This window comes from Vulpes lagopus, chromosome 1 (genome assembly GCF_018345385.1).
Source record: "Vulpes lagopus strain Blue_001 chromosome 1, ASM1834538v1, whole genome shotgun sequence".
Lineage (NCBI taxonomy): Eukaryota > Metazoa > Chordata > Mammalia > Carnivora > Canidae > Vulpes > Vulpes lagopus.
Window position 1 is genome coordinate 143,547,352 of NC_054824.1, and position 20,893 is coordinate 143,568,244.

Genomic DNA, 20,893 nt, shown 5'->3' on the forward strand with positions numbered 1-20,893 from the left:
TCAAGTTAGGTGTGAAGAAAGGAAATTATCTGTGTCTTCGAACCCCTGGGGGGGTAGGGGGGTAGGAGGGTAGGGGATCGGGAGTCACCAAGAGGTCCCTGGTACATCCTGGCGCGGGAGGCATTCTCCTTTGCTGTCCTCAGAAACCATCCAGCCAACTCAGCACTGGTCTCGGCAGATCACGAATGACACCCATGCACAGCTGTGGCCCCTTACAAGCCCCCAAACACATCACCGGCCCTCCTGCCTCCACTGTCCCATCTGCAGTGGATGGGGAAGGAGGCTTCACCAGGACTCTGTGTCCTCTAGGAGGACAGCATGTTAAAAAGTCAGGGATGAGTGTGCTAGCCTCTGGGCTGTCACCGCGTGGAAAGGGGCACATTCCCTCTGATGCCCTGCGGGAATATGATCCGGTGCCTTCCCCAAGCTGAAGGCCATGGCAGGTCTCCTAAGACGGCAGCCCGGCCAGAGACTTGTTCCAAACATGCAGGTGGGACGGCTGCTGCCGGGAGTACTGTTTGGGGTTGGGCTGGAGAAAAACACACCCCAACAGAGTAGGGGTGATGCACATGACTTGAGATGTTGTGTCACAGGTGGTTTTCCCACCCAGGCTGGAATCCTGCATCCCACATCTCCAAGCACAAGGTGTTAATTAACCTGGAGGCTCTGTGGGGGCGCTGGGTGTGGGGCCGGGACAGTCAGGAAAGGACGCCCAGCCCCAGAAACCCCAGGACCATGGCCCCCTTGCCCCCACTCTCCCTTCCCGGGGAAGCCAAGACAGGAAACTTTCTAACAATTCAGATTTTTCTTTATTTATGAGGAATGTATATTGTTAGTCACGGTTATCAGGGGACACATCAAAGCGGAATCGTAAACCTGACTGCAGCCCTGGTAGCACCAAGTCTGTGCTTGGGCTCTTTCCAATCTGCTCTTGGAGTCACACCAGGACCCAAACCAACAGTCGCTCAACGAGAGTAAAGGAAATAGCTTTGAGCAGCGACAATTTTCACAAGTGATTATTCAGAGAATGCACAATAGCCACAGTTCAGACAAATCAACTACAAAGATCATTTTAAAAAAGGAAGGAGGGGGTCCTGGTTACTAAAAACAAAGATTTGACAAAAAGGTGAGCACTGTGGATAGGAGCTGTGCCCCGAGGGGCGCAGGGACACAGGCCGCACGCGGGCTTGTCTCCAGCACACACATGAGCACAGGATGCTGTGCCCCCTTCCTATGGCAGAAACCAGATGCATCTCATCTGACCTTGGGCTGAGTGGGGCTCTGCTGGAGATTCTAACACCCAAGATGGAGCGGAGGGTCTGGACGTTCTGTAGGGTCAGCAGGCCAGACCCTCCAGTCTGAAGAGCCTGGGGGACGAGCCACGTTGGGCAAGACAGGCCTCATGTGCCCCCAGCAGGTGTGCAGGATGGGGCCAGGCCCGTCCGCCCCATAAGTAGGCACTGTTTCCCTACCAGTTCCTTGAGACACTTGGCTGTTCCACAGACATCTTTAGTATACTTTAAAAAAAAAAACTTGAATGTTTTTTTTTTCTTTTAATTTTGGTCAATTTTTGGTCAAAAGCACAGAGGAAATAGTAGCCACAAGAACAAAAGTGTGGGTGTATCTACCACTGAAGAGGAGGGCCAGACAGGGTGGCCTTGTCAGTAGTCTGTGGGGTGTAGGGGTGGAGGGAAAATCATGTGAGGGCACAGGCCCGGGCGCTGTCAGGCAGTGAGGGGGGTACCCCTGGAGGTGGGGTGTGGCTGATGCAGGATCGAGCCAGCCTCCAGAGACACTGTAGGATCTGACCCTGGGAGTCACCACAAGCCTGAGGTATGGACGGGGAGGGGGAGGTGGGGGTCCCAGCTCACAGGGTTTTAACTGCTGTTGAGCATCCATCCTACAAAGATTCCCTGATAGGCCAGGAGACCTCAGGCCATGGCTGGCCCTTCTGAAGCGAGCTGGCAAACAGGAGCACTTGATAAATGGAAAATTAGGTCTGACTTTAAATTCTGTGCAATTACAGATTATCTGTAGCAGTTAAGAATCAACATTTATGACATTTTAAAAAACTCCTAATTTACCCATGACTTGGTCAACTTTCTCAGGTGCAGTGTCATGAGGGTACTGGGTGGTACAGTGATCTGACCCAACATGATTGATCTGCCCTGATTCTAAGTCCTGATTATCTGAGCCAAGGACTTGCCCTGCAAGAACCCTTGCTGTGCACTGGGATCTGTGCCCTGCTGGCCTGACAAATCCATAGGAATGCTTCTGGAGGACAGCTGGGCTGGCGGTGTCATGAGGCATGTCTGTGCTCCCTGGGGCGGACGGTGTCACCCCATGGGGCGTTTGCTACGGCAGGGGCCACCCCTAGGCCTTGCTGGCCCTCTCGGCAGCCCAGCCCTCCCCGCTGGCTAAAGTGCAAGACCCGAAGGTCACTGGACATCACCTGCAGACTCGGGACGTGCCCGCCCTGGGAATTAATGAACCGCAGTTTTACAACCCTGTCCTTGTGTATTTCACCGAATTCTGTAAGTTCACCTCTTATCTTGGAGGAAAAGGAGAAGCTTAGTGATCATGAGGGAATTGCAAAAGGGCAGAGGGGAGACGGAGGGGCCTGCAGAATCACCAGTGAAACCTCTGGCCCTGCAGAACTCAGCACAGATGGCAGATAGGGGCCTGACCTGGAGGGTGAGAGTTGGTGCAGCAAACACACGGCAGAGGACGTGGACACCGAAGTGGGGCTGAGCGGGAGGTGGGCCATAGACCCTCGTGCTTGTGTGGCAGGAGGAGAAGACGGGCCTCCCTTGCCACAGAAAGGGCAGGGGGCTGGTGGTTCTCAGGGTCATCAACCTGCTCCCACCAAAAAATTAAAAAAAAAAAAAAGAAAGAAAGAAAAAAGGAAAAGACAAGGATCTCCTCCCCTCCCCGAGACTGAAGAGATGAGGAAGCTACGGCCCAGCTGTGTGGCCCCCCGCCCCTGGCCCCCCTCACACAGGGCAGAGGTAAAAGTTCTTCTCCTCCTGGGGCTTGCTGATCCAGTTCCCGTAACCCATGTCCTTGAGGCTCTTCTTGAAGTAGTTCTTGGCGAGCTCATAGTCTCGGGCAGCTTTCTTGGCCTCGCCATACGAGAGTCTGAGAAGATCCCTGCGGTACCGGAATGAGCACAGCTTCTTGAACAGGAGGAAAATGTTCTTCTTGGAGACACGTGACAGTTCGTTCCGTGGCCTGGGGGACAGAGGCACTGGTGAGTCCCCGGGGTCCAGAGAAGGGGGGGGCTTGTGGGAGGCATGTGGGGGGGGCATGGTGGATTGGGCCTCACCCATCCACGGTGCCTCGGGTCCCATCCAGGATCTCGAGGTCGTAGCCGTCAGCCAGGCACCAGTTCACACTCGTCTCCTTTGTCTTCCCGGACTGCCTCTTGGAGTCGTACACACTGACTCGGCCCACCTAGGAGTCCAGGGGTGGGAGGGAGAAGATGGAGGCCTTCTGGGAAGTCCTGCTGCAGGGACTCAGGGCCCCTGGGGCAGAGGGGGCAGCTGGGGGTCTTTCTCCTGGTCTGGGATGCTGTTTGGTGAACCCTAACTGTATGCAAATATGCTGCAACCTAAGAAGCAAGCCCCTGGTGTCCGAGAGTGCAGAGGACCAGCTCCCGGGAAACCCACGACATTCCCCCCCTGCCCACAGTGAAGGTCAAGGGAAAAGGGAGGGAGCACCTTGGGGTGGTTGACAATGAAGGGGGGCCGCAATCCGTCCTCAAAGGCACTTCCGTCCCTCGTCACACGGCAGCAGATGGCACGAGTCAGATGTCCTTGGCTGAACAGGTAGCCTGTGAGGAAATGGAGGTGTGTGCCCCTGTGTTTGTGCCAGGTGTTGCTGAGAGGTGTATGGGGGGCAGAGAGGGGGCCGGGGAGTGCTGTTGAGACAGAGGTGGCACCCTCATTGGCAGGCCTTGTGGGTGGGGCTGCACAGGGCATGTATCCACTCAAGCCACAGGCACAACACATCAGGCTCCAGGCAGGGGGCAGGGGGTGGGGGTTGGCGGTGGCAAGGAAGCCCAGACCCTGCGGCAGTCTCTCTGTCACTGGGCAGGCCGGCAGCGGTGGGCCCTTACCCAGAGTGACTGACTTGAGATACACGGGCTGCAGGAAGTGGGTTAGCAGCGCCCCCTGAAGGCCCAGCACGTTCCAGCGAAGGATCTTGTCGCTGCATGACATGGTGCGGAGCCTCTCCCCAAGCCGGATGCCGTCCCATGTGGGCACAATGTCACTGGACTCCACGGGAATCGTGCCTTCCCCTGTGGAAGGACTTGGTCAGAGCCACAGGGATGCTGGGGTGCTGGGGCCAGACCACTCCCCAGTGCGGGGTTGATGGCCCTCATGCTGGGACCAAGGCTGCTCACTGAGCCACTGTTCACAGATTCCTCAGCATCTACTATGCACCAGACATTGGACTCCCTGCTGTGGCCCACAGCTAGCAAAACTGGAAGATCCCCATGCTTCTGGGACGTATGTGGGGGCGAGGCAGTAGAAAGGGGCAGAGAAATGGTAAGCCAGCAAAGCCATACAGATATGAGAACTCTGAACAGTGCCAGAAGACTGGGAAGGAGTGATAGTGCAGATGGCGGGGGGCTTCTGGGTGGAACTGCCAGTGTAGCAAAGACAAAGGAGAAGCAATGGCTGAGTAAGAGGGTTTCAGACACAGAGAACAGCACAAGCCAAGGCCCTGAGGCACCGAGAGGTTCAGTTGTCCAGGCTGCTGGCAAACAGCCAGTGGGCCTGAGCCATGTGCCTGTGTGTGTGGGTGTGGCTTGTGTGTGAAGTGTGGTGGGAAACTGCTATAGGGCACTGATTTATTTTAAATAGCTTTATTGAGATACAACTCACCAATGTAAAGTGCACAGTTAAATGGTGTGTAGTATATTCACGGGGCATGTGGCCCTCCCCATGGTCCAGTTTAGAACCGTTCACCACCCTCTAAAGAAGCGTCCTCGTCTCCACCAATCCCTTCCAGCCCAGGACCCAGGCAACCACGAATCTACTTTCTGTCTCTGCAGAAAGTGTCTCTATGTCCCAGATGTTTCGTATAAACATAGCCACAGAATGTGTGACCTTCAGTGACTGGCTGCTTTCTCAGGGCTGCACCGTGTGCATGAACCCTGTTTTGTTTGCTCACCCGTGGATAGACAATGGGATGGTTCCCACTCTCACTGTTATGAATAAGCATGACCTAATCTCCATGGTCCTGGGGATGCGCCCCAGAGTAAGCTGCTGGGTCCTGGGCAGCTCTGTGGGTTTTGGACAAGGAGGTAACTAAGCTGAGGACTGGGGGCAGGCATGAGGAGCCCCCTTCCCTGGCCCGGGGGGAGGAGGAGCCAGTACATCAGAGGGAACAATACATTTGGTGCCCACCTCCATGACTCCTTGCAGCTTGGTCCTGTATCCCTGCTGCCCACCCAAGTGGTTCCCCCCCCCCGCCCTGCCACAAAGATCAACTATAGGAAAGCGACCTGTCTCCAGCCAGGTTCCTGCCCTGAGCGCCAGGGGGGTGTCTCCATGCCCTGACTCGGAGATCTCCTTGACTAGCAGATTCAGCGTGGAATCCTGGCCCTCCTACACACCACCCCTGACCCCGGGTCAGCTCCCTCCCAGCAAACAGATCCTCAAGCTCTAGCAACCAACAGCAAAAGCCTGGCAGCTATGCCACATGCCTGTGATGGGCCTGGGGCTCCGTGGAGCCTTCCTGAGGGAAATAGGGCGGGCGAGTGTCACTCACCATTCTCCACCTTGGTACGAAGCTTGCCTTGTTTGGGGTTCTCAAAGACAGGGTAATGGCGGGAATCTGTGCTCTCCACAGCTCGGTCACTGCAGGACTTGTCAAAGAGGGCGCCATCCCCGCATGGGGCCGTGCTATAGAATAGGGGCATCCGTCAAAGTTCGCCTGTGGAGTGGGTCCCTCCAGTTCCCAGGGGCTTGAGAACAGCCAGGTGTGGTGGACACGAGGGGCCTTTCCAGAAACCTCCCACGGGCTGTACCCAGTGATATTACCTTGATCACAGAGCTGAGAGTGGCCCAGTGAATGGCTCTGGGCCAGGAGCGTGTTTGGAGACCCAACCCTGGAGCCTGGCAGGGCCCACATGGCAGCCACAGACTATACAGACCTGATGTACAGATGGAACGAGACGCTCTTTTTTATTTGGAGCTTTTCTCCTCCCTTGGCAGGCTCAAAGATGCTCTCCTTTGCGGTCTGGGGGTTGTACTTCATCAGCTCACTGTAGAGAAACCTACGAGGGGAGCTCTGGCTAGGACAACAGCCCCAGTTCAGGGATGTGGCCCCAAAAAGGAAGCCTGAGAGGTGCTGGCCGTCCGCGGGTTCTCACGGGGGATAGGTGTTGGGGACCCCTTGTCCAGTGAAGCCAGCCTCTCAACCAGTTCATGTCTAAGAGTGTCTCGCTCTGGCAGCCGTAGGGATCCCAGTGCCCAACCTGGGGGCTCTAGGGGGTTCCAGGCCCACAGGGCTGATGCCTCCCAAGGTAACCTACAGGGCCAGATGGGCCAGTGCATGGCCTCTTTACCCCTACAGCCCTGAGGACCAGGTTACTGTGCGGTTTTTGAGAAAGGGGCTGAAGCAGAGGTGGAGGGAGGAGGGAGGCTGCAGACGGCGGGTTCCACGGCAGGGGCAGTCCAAGGCTCTGGTGGGGCCCCACTTGCCCACCTGATGAAGCCCCTCCGGGAGATGATCTCTGCGTGACAGTCGTTGACAGTCTCCCCCTTCAGGCTGAGAGAGTCCCCCTTCACACAGCGGTTCCCTGGAAGGCGTGCAAAGCAAATGTCATATTTCCAAGGGAAGAGAGGCTGAACAGGGCAGGCTCTTTGTTTTTCTCTTTGGGAGAGAACGGGAGTGTGCATGGGGGAGGGAGAAGCAGATGCCCTGCTGAGCACAGAGAGCACCCAGGATCCCAGGGGCTCTGTCCCACCTGCAGGGATCACAGACCTGTGCCCAGGCGCCCTGGGGACAGAGGCTATTGGTTAGGGGCTGAAGTCGGAGTGGGCCTCCTGCACCCCAGATGCACCCTCATGGCCCTCCAGGAGGCCCTCACTGACCTGTCCCCAGGCTGACCACCACCCCCAGGTCATCAGAGGCCTTCTTCATGATGACGGCGGCCAGGATCTTGCGGCCCAGCAGGGAAGGCTGGAAGCTATTAGTGAGGGCGTTGAAGCAGCGGTGGCTCAGCATGGCTATCTGGTCGTGGAAGGTGCTGCCGGTGAGGGGGAGCTGTGGGCACAAGGCTGTGTCAGGGCCGCTGTGCTGGGGCCCGGCGGGCCGAGAGCTCTCAGCCGAGCCGCCTTTCCCTCTCGCTGTGCTTGTCCCAGCTCTGCGTACCACCGAGGCACAAATGAAAGCCCAGGACTATGTCACAGGACAGCAAGTTAAGAGCCAACTCTACCCAGAGAGGAGTTAGCAGGACCCCCAAAAAAAAGATAGCACCAAAAGTAGACGTCTTAACTGTCTTTGGCTGTGCTTCTGGGGACCTGGAGAGGAGGAGCATAGTTCTTCTGAGACTGGCCCCTGTCACTGGGGTTACCTCTGTGAAACCCATGCGCTCTGCCTTCTCGTTCTCCCCAATCAAGACGCGGAGGGCCGCATCTGCTGCTTCCTGCTTGCCTTGCTTCTTGCTGTGTGCGCAGACGGCTGGGAACCAGCGACCCCCAACTTTTGCCTGGTAAACGAACCTTTGGGATGAGAAGCAGGGGATAAAGACAAGCACCCGACCCGACAGCTGTTTCTAAGGCAGCGTTTCCCAGACTCAGGGCACCGGTGCCTGACACTTCTGATAGATCAGATACCACCTGCTCTCTTATCTACTGAGTATTTATCTCTAAAATGACTTTGCTCAAACGTCAACACATTTCAAAAGGAAACTTTGAGCGCCAATAAGTCACCTGCAACAAATCAAGGGTGGCTCCAGAACTGGGTGACATCATTGTGCCCTTCAATGTGGACAAGGCGCCAGCCCGCAGAGGCTCTAAGCCTCCGCTGTAAAGGAGGTTCTCAAGTACCAGGAGGGGTTTAGAGATAATGCCAAGTGCAGACTTTTCTTTGTACCCTAAGCAGAAAGGAACGGGATGCTCTCTCCGCACTCGAATCACTGCTGTCTACTGCCCTACCTCCGAAGGTGCCAGATTCTTTTCCCTATTCACTTCCCGACAGGATGCAACGTGGAGTGGTCGAAAGGTCATGATCTGCTATACAGAAGGACCTCAGCTTTCCACCACCCAAGGTCTCAGAATCCTAGAGTACAACCACATCCTGAACTGCTGGGGGGGAAGCCCACTTTGGATAATCCACCTGCATGTGAGGCTTCATTTTCGACATTCACTGGCTCAGGCTGTAAAAGGAATCAACCTTCATGTTCACACGAAGCTTCCCACGATGCCCTGCTCATCCTACGTGGCTGCGTGCCTGTGCACCTTCCTCTGCCAGCAGGTGTGTGGGGGCTGGTGGCTGCAGGAGGCTCCATGAAGGAGAGGGACGTGGCATGAGAAAGGCCAGAAAGCAGTGGGGGCCAAACTGGGCAGGACCTTTGCCTGAGACTCGAGGGAACCTCATGCCTGTTCCACGTGTTTGAAACGAACATGAATTCTACACACAAAGATACACACACACACACACACACACATATACAGAGGCAGGCTCCCCACAGAGACCTCGTGGGCTCAGCTCCAGACCATGGCAATAAAGCCAGTATCACAATAAAGCAAGTCAAATAAATGTTTTGGCTTCTGGGTACCCATAAAAGTCATATTTACACTACACTGAGTCTCTCAGGTGTGCAATAGCTTTAGTTCTAAAAAAACAATATATATTCCTTAATTCAAAAGAACTTTATTGCTAAGAAAAAAAAAGGCTAACCATCAATTGCACTTTTAGCACGTTGTAATCACTGATCAGATTACTCACTGTAATAATGGAAATTATTGGGAGAATCACCACAATGTGACACAGAGACACAGAGTGAGCAAATGCTGTTGGACTGCTCGATGCAGACTTGCCACAAACCTTCCATCCATAAAAGATCCCAGCGCCTGTGAAGCTGTGATAAGCAAAGTGCAGTAAAATGAGGTGTGCCTGTATGTGTACCGAACTATACACGGTACAGGTTGTGGTCATGGAGCTGGAACCCTTCAAACTGCACTGGGCTCTACAGCAGCCGCAGGGAACCCAAGGTTAACCTTTTCCTGGACTGAGGGGGACAGTGAGCTCAAGAAGCAAAGACACAGAAGGCGAGGAGAGGTGTGGTGGTGAGGGGCGCAGTGGGAATGGCTGTGGGAATGGCTGTGGCATGCAGGGGTGAGGGAGGGAGGTGGTGCATGGAAGAGGGCACAAGGCATGGGGAGGGGGCTGGGTCCCTCACACCTGTGCAGATGCAGGCAGGAGGGTTTGACCATGGAAAGATAAGGTATCTGTCATATCATCGTTGCTATTTCTCAAGTGTGATGGGAGTCATTGTTTAGAGTAAGGAAGGGGGGTTTTGGTGGGAATCCGAAGAGAGCAAAGGGTCAACAATGGTTTTCTTACAGTGGGAAAGAGAATTTAGTAATGAAAATAGCGAAAACGCTGAAGGGGGCCAGTGGGGATGGGGAGCAAGAGACAGTCCCCATAAAGAAAAAAAAAAAAAGACAGTTCCCAGGAAGGCTTTCTGCGGCCAGTATAGACACCCAGCCTCCCGCCACAGGCTTTGGGGTTAACCAGCCCCTTCCCACGACCTCTGGCTTTCTCTTCGCCATCCCCAGGTCCTTCCTAGGTCAGGCCACACCAAGCGGATTCTTGACTTGAGGTCTTTTCAACATGCAACATAGGAGACCTTACTGATTCAAATCTGGCTCCTGTCCAAAGGGAACATAGTCCATAAACATTCTCTGAGTGAACAGAGGAGGGGAGGGTCTGGAGAACCATGCATCCAACACACAGAACCCAAGGCTGGTTTGCTTGCAGGATGTGAAGGGGGTAGAGATGATGATTCACACCTAGGTTTTTGGCCTGAGCAACTGGGTGGATAGTGAGGTCACCTATGGAGATGGGAAGGACCAGGGGAAAAGAGGATAAAGGGACAAACCCAAGAGCCCAAGAGCTCTATTTGGGGCATGTCAGACCAGACAGGTCCAGGGGAAGCGCCAGGAAGCTGGAAGGGAGCCCGGGGCCACACTATACACCTCGTGCTTTCTGGCAGGGACGTGCCAAAGTCCTGATGTCCAGGTTGCCAAGAAGGATACAGAGAAGGGAAGACAGAGGGTGAGTGTGTGTGTTCTGCCAGTGGGCCAGTGACGGTGGCCACAGGGGCAGTGCCCGGCCCCTGCCCTGAGGAGCCTGGGCACTGCTGCAGGGTGCGGGGTGCAGGGCCGGGGGACATCTGCCATGTTCAGGGGCAGTCCCCATGCCTCCACCTGGCTCACAGGAAGTCCTTGGCAGGGTTTCACGGAAGGCAAAGAGGAGATAAACAGCACGCATGCATGCAGAGTGAGGATGATGACCTGGGAGGGCCTCCGAGTGCCAAGGGCAGGCGGGGGGCAGGCCTCGCGGAGCCTGCGCACCCACAACAGGGGCACAAGGGCCTTCCCTGGTGCCTCGGGTCCATGTGCGAGATGCCCTTCTCATCATGGTGATGCTCTTACATGCAAGGTTAGTAAAAGCCACAGGACATGAATGGAAGTTCATGTCAACAGAAACAGATAACGTACACACATGAAGAAATGAGTAACATCCCTTTACTATGAAGACAAATTTAAAATAAGACCACTTTGTGAGCTTCTCTCCTTCAACGACCTTTCAAAATCAAGCAGTTTGTTACCACACAGGTAAAAATTCAAACAGTGAAGAACATGTCAGGAGAATGTCCCTCATTTCCTGAAGCAAATGCTGTGGCTGCTTTCCACCCCTGCAGAGAGGACTCTGGTCACCGCCCTGTGCACACCCAGCCTGCTGCTTCTAAGCACCGCGGCCCAGACGGCGGCACACGCATGCGTACACTCACACGTACGGCTCTGGCTCGGTGCCACGTGCTGCTCCATGCCAGGTGGGTGCCCGGTCCAGCAGGCCTGCAGATGGCAGAGGCCAGAGGTGCCCTTACAGACAGCACCCTCACCACCCTCGGCCGAAGCGCCAGGACGAGAGACATCATAGACACTGTGAGCTTGCAGACAGTTGCCTCCCTTACAGGGTGAGGCTGAGCACCTCCCCTGTTAATACATCTCCAAGCTTTCCTGGGAGCATACAGTTCGCACACTTGGTTCTCCCACTGAATTGGAAAAGAACTCCTTCTGAAAGAAATGAGCCCCTAATGTTTCATCCTCAAGCAGTTCTTTGTAGACACACCAAGTCTCCTGACAGCCACACCTCCATATTTTTCCTTCTGACTTTATATCTTGAGTGGAAAGGCTTTGCTGCTCGAAAACTCTAAAACTAAAAGCCCTGCTTTTACCTAGAGACTTTATGATTCTATGTATATATTTTTAAGATTTTATTATTAAGCAATTTCTACACCCAACATAGGGCTCGAACGCATAACACCAAGATCGAGAGTAATGCGCTCCACCAACCGAGCTGGCCAGGCGCTCCCGTGCAGCTGGAGACACCACACCATGCGACATCTTTTGTTGAGATGCGGCAGGCAGCTTCCCCAGCCCCCGCCCACAGCCCTGTCTGCATCTGTGTCTGCTGTGAGGGGCTCCATGAGGCTGAGCTCTCCCTGCTTCCGCCCACCGGCCAATGCGCCACAGACCGTGCAGCTCATCCCTCCATCAGAACTTTCTGGCTACTCTCCCACATGAACTTTTCATATGAATCTGGGAATCAGGTCTTCCAGGTCTAAAATAAAGAAATTAATTCTGCCACTGACTTTACTGGGATCATGTGAAAGGCAAAGACTAACCTGGGGACAGCTGTGCTCTCCTATCTGATCACAGAGCATCAGAGCCTGCATGTTTCCTGCTCAGAATGTGCCAAGGTCTTATATCTGCTTAGTTGCTATTGCAAATAGGCTTTCTTCTACTTTATCTTCGAATTGCTGACTACTGCTGCCTGTGGAGAAGTTCCGAAGTTTATAGTTATTTCACAATTCCCTGCTTTCCTGACTTCCCCTCTGGCTCTGATATTTCTTCCCGCTTCTCACATACAGTTCAGGTACTCGATCACAGCATTTGCAAATGACGGAAGCTTCCCATCCCCATGTCCTCTGTCTTAACAGATGGCATCAGATGGTGGTGCCAGCGCACTGAGAAGTAACAAGGACACGGGTATCCACGTGTCCCCTGGCTACTGGGAACAGCTCTGGTTCACCATGAAGTAAGCTGCTGGCTTTTGACTTCAGATGCACTTTTTTACCATTGTCCAACCCATACAGACTAATCTTTGCATGGCACTGAGACACCACCTCTCACATTTTACAATGGCAAAATAAAAATTTTGATTCAGAAATCCCGTCTCCAAAAGTCTGTGTTACGCCACTCCCCTTTTACTAAAGACCTACAGAAGTACTTGTTTCCACCACAACCAAAAGAAATCTGAAGACGGTTTTTGCTTTTATGGAAAAAGGCAAGAAGTGAAAATAGCATTCAGTGCTGGTTGGACAGCAATTTCAAAGGAATGCTCTCTTTGTTGACTGCGGGGGAGACCTGTGGTTCCATAGTGATCATGGCCAAGGGGACGGGCCATTCTTTACTGCCGATGGAAGCATAAACTGGTATAACCTCATTAGAGGAAAATTCGGTAATGTTTACCAAAGTTTAGCTGCATCTGAAGATGTTATTCACAGCAGCACTGTCTGTAATAGCGAAGCGTGGAAAGGATCCACATATTGGTCACTGGGGCTAGTGGCAGCATATGCCTGTGCCCTGGGACGCTACAGGAGCAATTTCATACAAGGAACAGAAGGTGCTATGGAAAACATCCTGAGATTATTCTGTTAGATACAAAAAAGCAAGGCAGGTATGAATGCACATATGTGCTTCCCTGTAACAAAAGGGGAAATGTGCCAGCTTGGCTGGCGTTTGTACGAAGATGCTCTGGAAGGATGCACAGACATGTGAAGTTATCACATTTTGTTGTGTTGGGACACCTAGGAGGGGAGAGCAAACAAAACCCTTAGAAAAACTGTACGTGCCCTATTGCCCAGAAATCCCTCTCCTGAAAATGTCTGCCTTGGACATGCCTGCACATGCGAGCAGACTCAGCACGGAGAGTGCTTCTAGGAGCAAGACATTGTCCAACCCACATGGTGCTAGATGCTGCTTAAATCCGTAATGAAAAGCCTTCGACACCAAATAGCAATGTTCTCTTTCTTAAACTAGGTGGTGGATACATGGGCGTCTGTTTTAGGAAAGACCTCTTGTTTGATAAAACAACTTTAAAAGCTGTAAAAGTATCTATTCAACAAAACATGTGGCTGTAGGCGGTGCTTGGCCAGATCAGTCCACGGGGCGTGTGACTCTTGATCTTGGGCTCACAATGAGCCCACTATGGGTGTAGAGTATAGGTTTAAAAAAAAAATTCAGGAAAAATACAGAAGTATGTAGTTATAAAAGAAGTCTGATAGGTGTGTGTATCTGAGATACGTGATGACCTTAAGTCTCAGTGGTAAGTAAGGGGGCAGGTGTGTACTTGGGGTATAGGATGGAGAATGGACTGATGCTTATTTTTGTTTCAAAAGCAAAACGAAAAGAAAATGTACCAATATATGCATGGAAACTTCTAGAAGTACTCAAGAAACTGGTACCAGGATGAGTCTAGGGAGGAACCAGCACTGAGATAGAAAGGGCACTTTCTCTGCAGACGATTTCAACCAGCCTCAATGATTTTCTATGCATATACATATTCCTTTAAAAACTAAAATTAGCTAGAAACATTAAAAAGGAGCATACTTGCTGCAAGAGTGACTACTCTCTGGACGGCCACTGCGGGTCCTCTGGGGCCCACCCTCCCGGCACCGTGGTCCCACTGCCCTTCCTCGCCCCCTCCCCGGGGTGCATGTGGCCGTGTTGGGGCCTGGACACTCACTTGGGCTCATGTGGAGGGCCGGACTGGTCGACCAACTTGAACTCAGCTGCAAAGCCGTGGGAGCGGGCGTACTCTAACAGGCCACCCACGGGGTTGGTGTTCAGGTATCTGACCAGCTCACCAATCCTCCTGACCTTGTTGGGCATCCCGGACTCCAGGTTATCAAACGACTCTGTGTTCGTGCCCCCGGGCTGAAGGAGAATTGGTCACACAGAGAGGAGCCATGAGCACTCTCGGACATGAAGAGGGACGCACGGGCGGGCCTGAGCTGCGCGGTCACTCCAACGGCCCACCTGGGTTTCAGAAGTGGCCGAGCTGGTTGCCTCTCCATGCAGAGCCTTCATGGCTTCCTCTGCGGCCATCTGCTTGGCCACCTTCTTGCTGGGGGCACTCACGGTGGGGAAAGTATGGGCTCCCATGGCGACACAGTACTGGAACCTGGCAAGAGAGCAGAAAGGCCAGGGTTAAAGAGGTGCTGACAGGAAAGACCCACCTCACCCCCGCTGGGCCATCCTCTACCACCTGGCACGGCTTCACACCCATCGCCCCTGGGCCTTGGCCACACAGCCCCTCTGCCTTGACGAGTCAGCACCCTCCACCCTCTTCTGCCCCCGGCCTCTCAGCCTGGCTGACCCCAATGTAACATGTGAGCATCAAGCTGGCTGTGCCTCCTCCGGGGAGCCCTCCTCGTGAACACGTTGGTGTGCGGAGCCGAGGCTGCCTTTCAGACTCGCCACCATAACTGCCAAGCTGAGAGTCTCCCTAGTGCTTGGTCCCTGCTTTGCCCTCTGAGTTCCTAATCCCAGACTGTCTGCTCCACAGCAGCAAGCATGCCTTGCGGCTCCCCACTTTCCATACTGCAAACAGGTGTGGCTGCTCAGTGGGTTAATCTGCCATCTCTCAGGAGGCAAGCAGAAGAATGTATCTCTCATCTGAGAAAACCTCAGTGGAGATACATGACACAAGAGATGTACTTGGGGTCATGGGCAGGGCCTTCTCTGGACAGGAGGCGGAATTCACAGGAACTCCCCAGCTTGTGCACACACTCAAGCAAGGTAGTGACGGGATTCTTCCCAGAAAAGAAGGATGTCGCTGAAGGGGTGCTGGGCTGGGCCTCTGCAGTCTGGAGAGAACGAGACACAGGAGAAAGAGCTGAGAAACCACAGGCCAGGCCATCCTGGTAGAGAATGGTGAGGGCTGAGCTACCCGGAAGGGCTAGCTTTCCAAGGGAAGGGGGTTGAGGGGGTTTCTGGGCAGGAAAGGGTGAGCTACTGGAACATTTTGGGTCTCATGTCTTATCTGCTAACAATGGAACTTGGATTGGGTCATCGTTAAGTTTGTTTCTAAGCCTGGAACCTGTAATTCCAGTTGGGCTGGGAGGTGGGCAAACAGGAATGCTGGGTGTGAGGGGGGAGTGCAGCTGAAATGGGGCCGAGGCTGGAGGGGAACAGCTGCTTGCGTTCAGACCACCTGTGGCAGTCAGTTGACATGCCACTACATTGGGGATGTGGGCAGCACACAGCAGCCTCCCAGAGGGCAGGATGCCTACCTTCTCAGATCCCTTCTCCGTGGAGCAGTCGTAGGGTTCTTCTGGTCTTCCACTGTCCTTGGCTCTCGCTTCCTCAAGCAGGATTGTCATGGCTTTGAGGGCTGCATCCTGCTTGGCTACCTTCTTGCTGCCAGCTTCAGCTGGGGGGAACTCTCGGCCACCAATGATGACTTGGAATTTAAATCTTGACAGAAAGTGAGTAGACGTGTGAGCACAGGCCCAGCCATCCCTGCCGCCCTCTCCACAGGGCCCTGCACCCTGGAGCCTCCCCTGATACAGAGGGGCTCAGTCCCTGCCTTCCGGAAACAAAGCAGCCAGGGACTCTCTCCCCAGAGCTCTCGAGAGCAGACACAATGCAGGGGAGACCTGCTACCTCTTAGCAATGAGTTAAGATAGAAACCATACAGAAGATGATGAGCTAAAATCACCACTACGGTCTTGGTTCTAAAGCAGCTGTGGTCGACTGGCCACCTCTAGGGCAGCTCCTAGAGGGAGTGAGGGTTCCTGAGCCTCATGCCCCAGATGCCCCAGACATCAGGCACCTGCCCATCCTTGGCACCTGCTCCCAGCCCCGGCACTCTCACTGTCTAGTTGAGTCCCACTACAGTTCCGTGTCTGCAGCCTGAGCTGAATGGCGTCTCCCCTTGTTAGGTAGGAAACCAAGAAGCCTCCGGTTTAGGCCTCTGGACTTAGCTTGGACTTCCTGTGCTCAAGGTTTCAAATTTGTTTGGCTCTCCGTTCAATCTGGGATCTCATTTAAAAAGTAGGTCACATTTCTCATTTCCTGGGTCTTCTGAAATATCTGAATATGGCACCAATGTTTCTTACAGCTGGAGTCCAAAGAAAGGTTACCTACAATACCTACTACTCTCCCTCAGTTGTGGGGAAGGTGTGGAGGGAAAAAACAGCACAAGTGCCACCCAACCTCTATCCAGAAGAGTCAGTCCTGGCCTGGTCTCCACACAGACACACCCTTCTTGGAACAGGTCTCCTGCAATGCCATCCCTGTCATGAAGACGGTTGACATAAGGAACGGGGGTCACAGCCGGGAAGCCATGCCCTTGGAAACCAGCCCGTGGCTAACGTAAAGGTTCATGGAACTGCACACCACCCCCCTGGCCTGCTCTCTGGTGGTAGTGGTGTACAGCCTCTATCCTATGCTGCCAGCCCTGCCCTAGGCCCTTTGGCAGCCCTATCTGTTTGCAGGCCTGCAGGGGTGTAGGCATGAGCCGGCTGTTCAAAGGAGAAAAGCATGGTGCACTCGAATTGCCACCTTTAATAGGCCCGTCAACTTGTGATGCTACCCTTTCCTGGCAGGAGCTGAGCAGTGGGTGGCTGGGCCCTGCCCTGACCCACCAGCTCCTGTGCCCTCTGGGTAACTCCAATTAGAGAAAGGTCCATGGAAGAGGGTGGGAGGGGGTCCAGGCTTCATTCCCTCCAGGCTGACACCTGGAGGTACGGAAGCTAGTCCAGTAAACTGCCTCCCAGCCCAAGGGTCAGCCTCCTTACTGCTCAGCCAGCATTCCAGCTGGTGCAAGGCCTACGTTTCCTGCTCCAGATCTGGAGGGAGGGCCAAGGGGGGCAGTTTAGCCAAAAGGCAGAGAGGCAAAGCGAAGAGGTGGGGGCCACCCCGAGTCGAGAGGCTACTCTGGCGTCAGGGGCAGGAGCACCTGACCCCGACCCCGGACGGCTCCTGGGCGGTCTCTTACCGAGGCTCATGGGGCGGTCCGCTCTGCTCTAGCAGGTTGAACTCACAGGTCTGACTAGCGAACTGAGCATACTCTAGCAGCCCGCTGATGGGGTTCTTCAGCTGGCACTCTGTCAGTTTCTTGTAGGGTGAGCACCGTGGCCAGCCGTGGCTGTAGAAGGAGGGCATCTCCATGATGGCTCGAAACTCACCTGGTGCCGCGTGGATACTATTCAAGTCATCTGGGATGTCGTCTGTGGCCCACTGGCCATTTTCAAAGTCAACATACCCTGTTTTTGAGGGGCCATTGTCATGGGCAGGCGGCTTCGGTTTTACTGGCTCTGGCACAGCCTCCTGCCTGTTCTCCTCCAGCTTTATGACAGGTTCCTGCCCATTCTGCACTTCTACGGCCGCCACACCGTCCGAGGTGGCTGGCGCGGCTACGTGACGGGAGGCCACAGCATCTCCTTTGGTCTCAGGCACAGCAGCTGGGATGGTCTCGGGGCCGAGGTCTGCATTTCTCTTCATTTGTATCCGCTCTCGCTTCTTATCAGTCAGATACCATATGGGGGGCGTTGTCCCTTGCCTGTAGACATCGCCCTGCCTTTCCAGGTCAATCAGCACGGCATTTACGTCTCGGGCCCTGGTGAGGCCAATATTTTTAGCCAAGTTCAGGGCAGAGGAGCTGCACACGTTAAACAGGTAGTCGCAAACTTTCTCCTTGAGCTCAGCCATGTCAAAAGGCTCAGGAGGAGCTTCTGAGGCAGACTTGAAGCTTCTGTCTTCAGTCTCCAAACTGGGCTCTGAGTCTGGAGCTTCCTGTCGACGAGCGTCTACACTGGCTACTTGGCTGTGCCGGTTCCCAGCCTGCGTGGCGATTCTCCACAGAGGGGGTATTCCTGCCTCCCGATGCAGCTGACCCTTCTTTGCCAGAGAATATAAAACTCGATTGATTTCCCTCTTCGGGACTCTGAACTTTGCAGCCAGGTCATGGGCTGTGGCAGCCTTCCCTTCTCCGAGCCCCCGCAAGAGCTCTAAGACTCTCTCCTCCTTGCCCTGGCTGATGCCTAGTTCCTGGAAATGTGAAGAGAGCCAGTCGACACCTCTCCACGGTACAGTCCTGCTGTGTGGGGAAAGACACGGGGACTCCCTCTGGAGCTCCTGACTTCTGGGAGGCACGCCCCTGGGGATACCTGAGGTCCCCAGTTCCCTGCTTCTGGAAGGTGGTCCTGGAAACCTGGGCCCAAGTCCAGGGACAAATGGTGGCAGTGACGGCACCTGTCTTCCAGTTAGGGGTGCTGCAGGGAGCAGCCCCTTGAGAAACTCTATTTGCTGGACCTGGAAACTATTTGGATAAGATCTCGGGCCTGGCCATTGGAGTCTGGGCTTGCTGTGCTCATAGCCTTGAAATGGATGGGGTTGGTATCTGTTGAGGGGACACCCCTGCAGAACGAGAAGATGGAAAAGAAAGTGAATCTGGACCACAGTAGTGTGCCTGTCCCTTCTCAGTCTAAGGGCACCATATCGGACTCCTGGTGGGCGCAGAGGTGGCCATGGGAACCAGCAACGGGGGGCCTGGGCCCCCCCCCCAGCATTGCCTGGGACCACCACAGGGAAGAATGGGGGGCAGGAGGCAAAGCTGCCAGGAGCACGCGGGGCGCTGTCACCGCTGCAGGGCCTCTCAAGCTACCCTCAAGCATTCTCTCCCTCTTCCCAGGATTTTAGGGGGTTGAGAATGAAGCTGTCCACTCTGCAAAGTAATTAACCTTTTAAGATAAAAACAAATAAGTACCATTTTGTTTTAAACACAAAGCAGAACAACCACCTCAAAATGCCAAGGGAGTCAAGGGATGAGGAAGCAGTCTCCATGGGGCCCCAGGTCTCCTGAATCCAGCATCTGGATGGCGGGGACAATGGAAAGATGCACATGGGTGGGATGGCCGGATCCCCAGTCCTCTGAGGCCACCACAGAGCCTCCTTCCAGCTGGGGAAGGACAACCAGACCTCGCAGCTTCACGTGTCACCCCCCCGGCCCCAGGAGGCCCAGATTACAGTATCCTCAGGGAAAAAGCACACACTGTCCTCATGCTTCAGCGCAGCACCCAGGCTTAGAAGGCTTAGAAGGGCAGACCCACTGTCACCCAAACCACCCTGGCCTCCCTGGGATGTGTACTGTGGCTGTCCCCTCCCGCACACTCCCTTTACCGCCTCCAAGGACAGCTTTCACCTCATGTCGCCCAGCCTCCCATTCTCTGGAGCACAGGCTGTGGCACTGTCACAGCTCCCCCAGGACACTGAGCACCTGCGACCTCTTCTGCTACCACATGGACCAGTTCTTGTCCTCTTTCCCAGGTGCTGTGTGTGTGTGTGTGTGTGAGGGGTAGTGGCAGGAGGCATTTAAGGGACCCAGGGGGCAGGGGTGACAGGGAGCAACAGTGTTTCCTCAGGCTTGTCCCCTCCCCTGTTGGAATTTCTGAAGGCTCTAGGGACCAGCAGGCAGCTGTGCCCTGCCTACTAGAACTTCAGCCACCACCCCCACCCCGTCAATTAGGCTCTCAGTTAGGTTGGGCCCTTCATTCTATCTCCCTGCTCCTCTAGCTGGGGCCACCCCCACTCCTCAGACCCTGGAGCTCTTTCCAGGAAAGGACCACACAGATGTCCAGGGGCAGTGGCAAGGCCGTGGCACACAACTTGTCAAACAAAGCCCCGCGTGGGGGCTGCAGTCTGGGGAGTCCTGCTCTTTTCTGACAGTGACTTCCCTGTGTTTCTACAGCTTCCATCTGTGCTCTGGAGGGACTGCTGTGCCAGTGGCTACCGTGACTGGGGCTCAGCTGTTCCCAAGGCTTCCATATCCTTATGGCCAGCTCCCTCCTACCCTAAGGCCCTGTCCCCTCTGCTTACTCTGGGGTCCCCACACACTGTGGGAGGATGCGGACAGTGTGGAAGCTCTGGTCCTCACTCGGAGGTCAGCTCAGTTTGGCAAGCGTACAAGGGCTTACAGTGGATGAACAGTGTGTTTACAGACGCCTCTCCCATGGCCTGGCTACATGGCCCCCAGGTCTCCCATCCCTTATCTGTCTGTCCAAGTTCCTTTCTTCCCTTCTGTATCATTGGTCCCCAAGATTTTGTCTAAGGCTCCTTCCTCCTTCCCCGGGTTATCAGCCTTCCAGTGTTCAAATCTCCTCCCTCCAGCCACCACCTTGTAAAGCTAAAACTCAAATTTCTAAACGCCCAATCTGTCCACGTAGATACCCCTCATGACCTCAAACACACATAATCTGAACCAAACTAACCTTTCCCCTCAACCCAGCCCTTCTATTACGACTGCTGATGGCAGGATTCCCCTCGTGGTTGTTACGTGGAAACCGGAGCCAGCTCTGCCCCTGGCCTTCCTCCCTTGCCTCCCACGTCCACTATGTAGTTGCTAAGCATGATCTTGTTTGCCCCCACCCCGTAGTTTCTCATAAATGTGTCTTTTTCCAGCGCCAGCCCCTAATTACTTCTCATAAGGCTGCACAAAGCCTTCATCTCTGCACACCTCTGCTCCAACCCAGCGTGCCCAACCATGTCTCTGCTGCCCCAGGGCAGCTCTGACCCTTCCC

At 54.4% G+C, this 20,893-nt stretch overlaps 1 protein-coding gene across 7 annotated transcripts in view; it reads right to left on the minus strand.

Annotated features, from left to right (window-relative positions):
* Positions 1-790: 790 nt before the first annotated feature.
* The window catches only part of ADAR (adenosine deaminase RNA specific), a 38,598-nt gene continuing 18,495 nt past the window's right edge, over positions 791-20,893 (minus strand). For 3 of the 7 annotated variants that reach the window (XM_041744917.1, XM_041744878.1, XM_041744887.1), the window contains 14 exons: positions 17,314-18,734; positions 15,605-15,788; positions 15,030-15,178; positions 14,349-14,493; positions 14,056-14,246; positions 7,511-7,736; positions 7,107-7,278; positions 6,718-6,811; positions 6,164-6,286; positions 5,779-5,912; positions 4,118-4,300; positions 3,720-3,832; positions 3,326-3,453; positions 791-3,231 (listed from right to left, as the gene is read on the minus strand). In XM_041744917.1, the coding sequence (XP_041600851.1) occupies positions 2,994-3,231; positions 3,326-3,453; positions 3,720-3,832; positions 4,118-4,300; positions 5,779-5,912; positions 6,164-6,286; positions 6,718-6,811; positions 7,107-7,278; positions 7,511-7,736; positions 14,056-14,246; positions 14,349-14,493; positions 15,030-15,178; positions 15,605-15,788; positions 17,314-18,026 (2,793 nt within the window). In that variant the 5' untranslated portion in view covers positions 18,027-18,734 and the 3' untranslated portion in view covers positions 791-2,993. Of the gene's footprint in view, positions 3,232-3,325; positions 3,454-3,719; positions 3,833-4,117; positions 4,301-5,778; positions 5,913-6,163; positions 6,287-6,717; positions 6,812-7,106; positions 7,279-7,510; positions 7,737-14,055; positions 14,247-14,348; positions 14,494-15,029; positions 15,179-15,604; positions 15,789-17,313; positions 18,735-20,893 lie in introns of those variants that run through there. The other 4 variants (XM_041744922.1, XM_041744911.1, XM_041744904.1 and 1 more) reach the window with 3 other exon arrangements.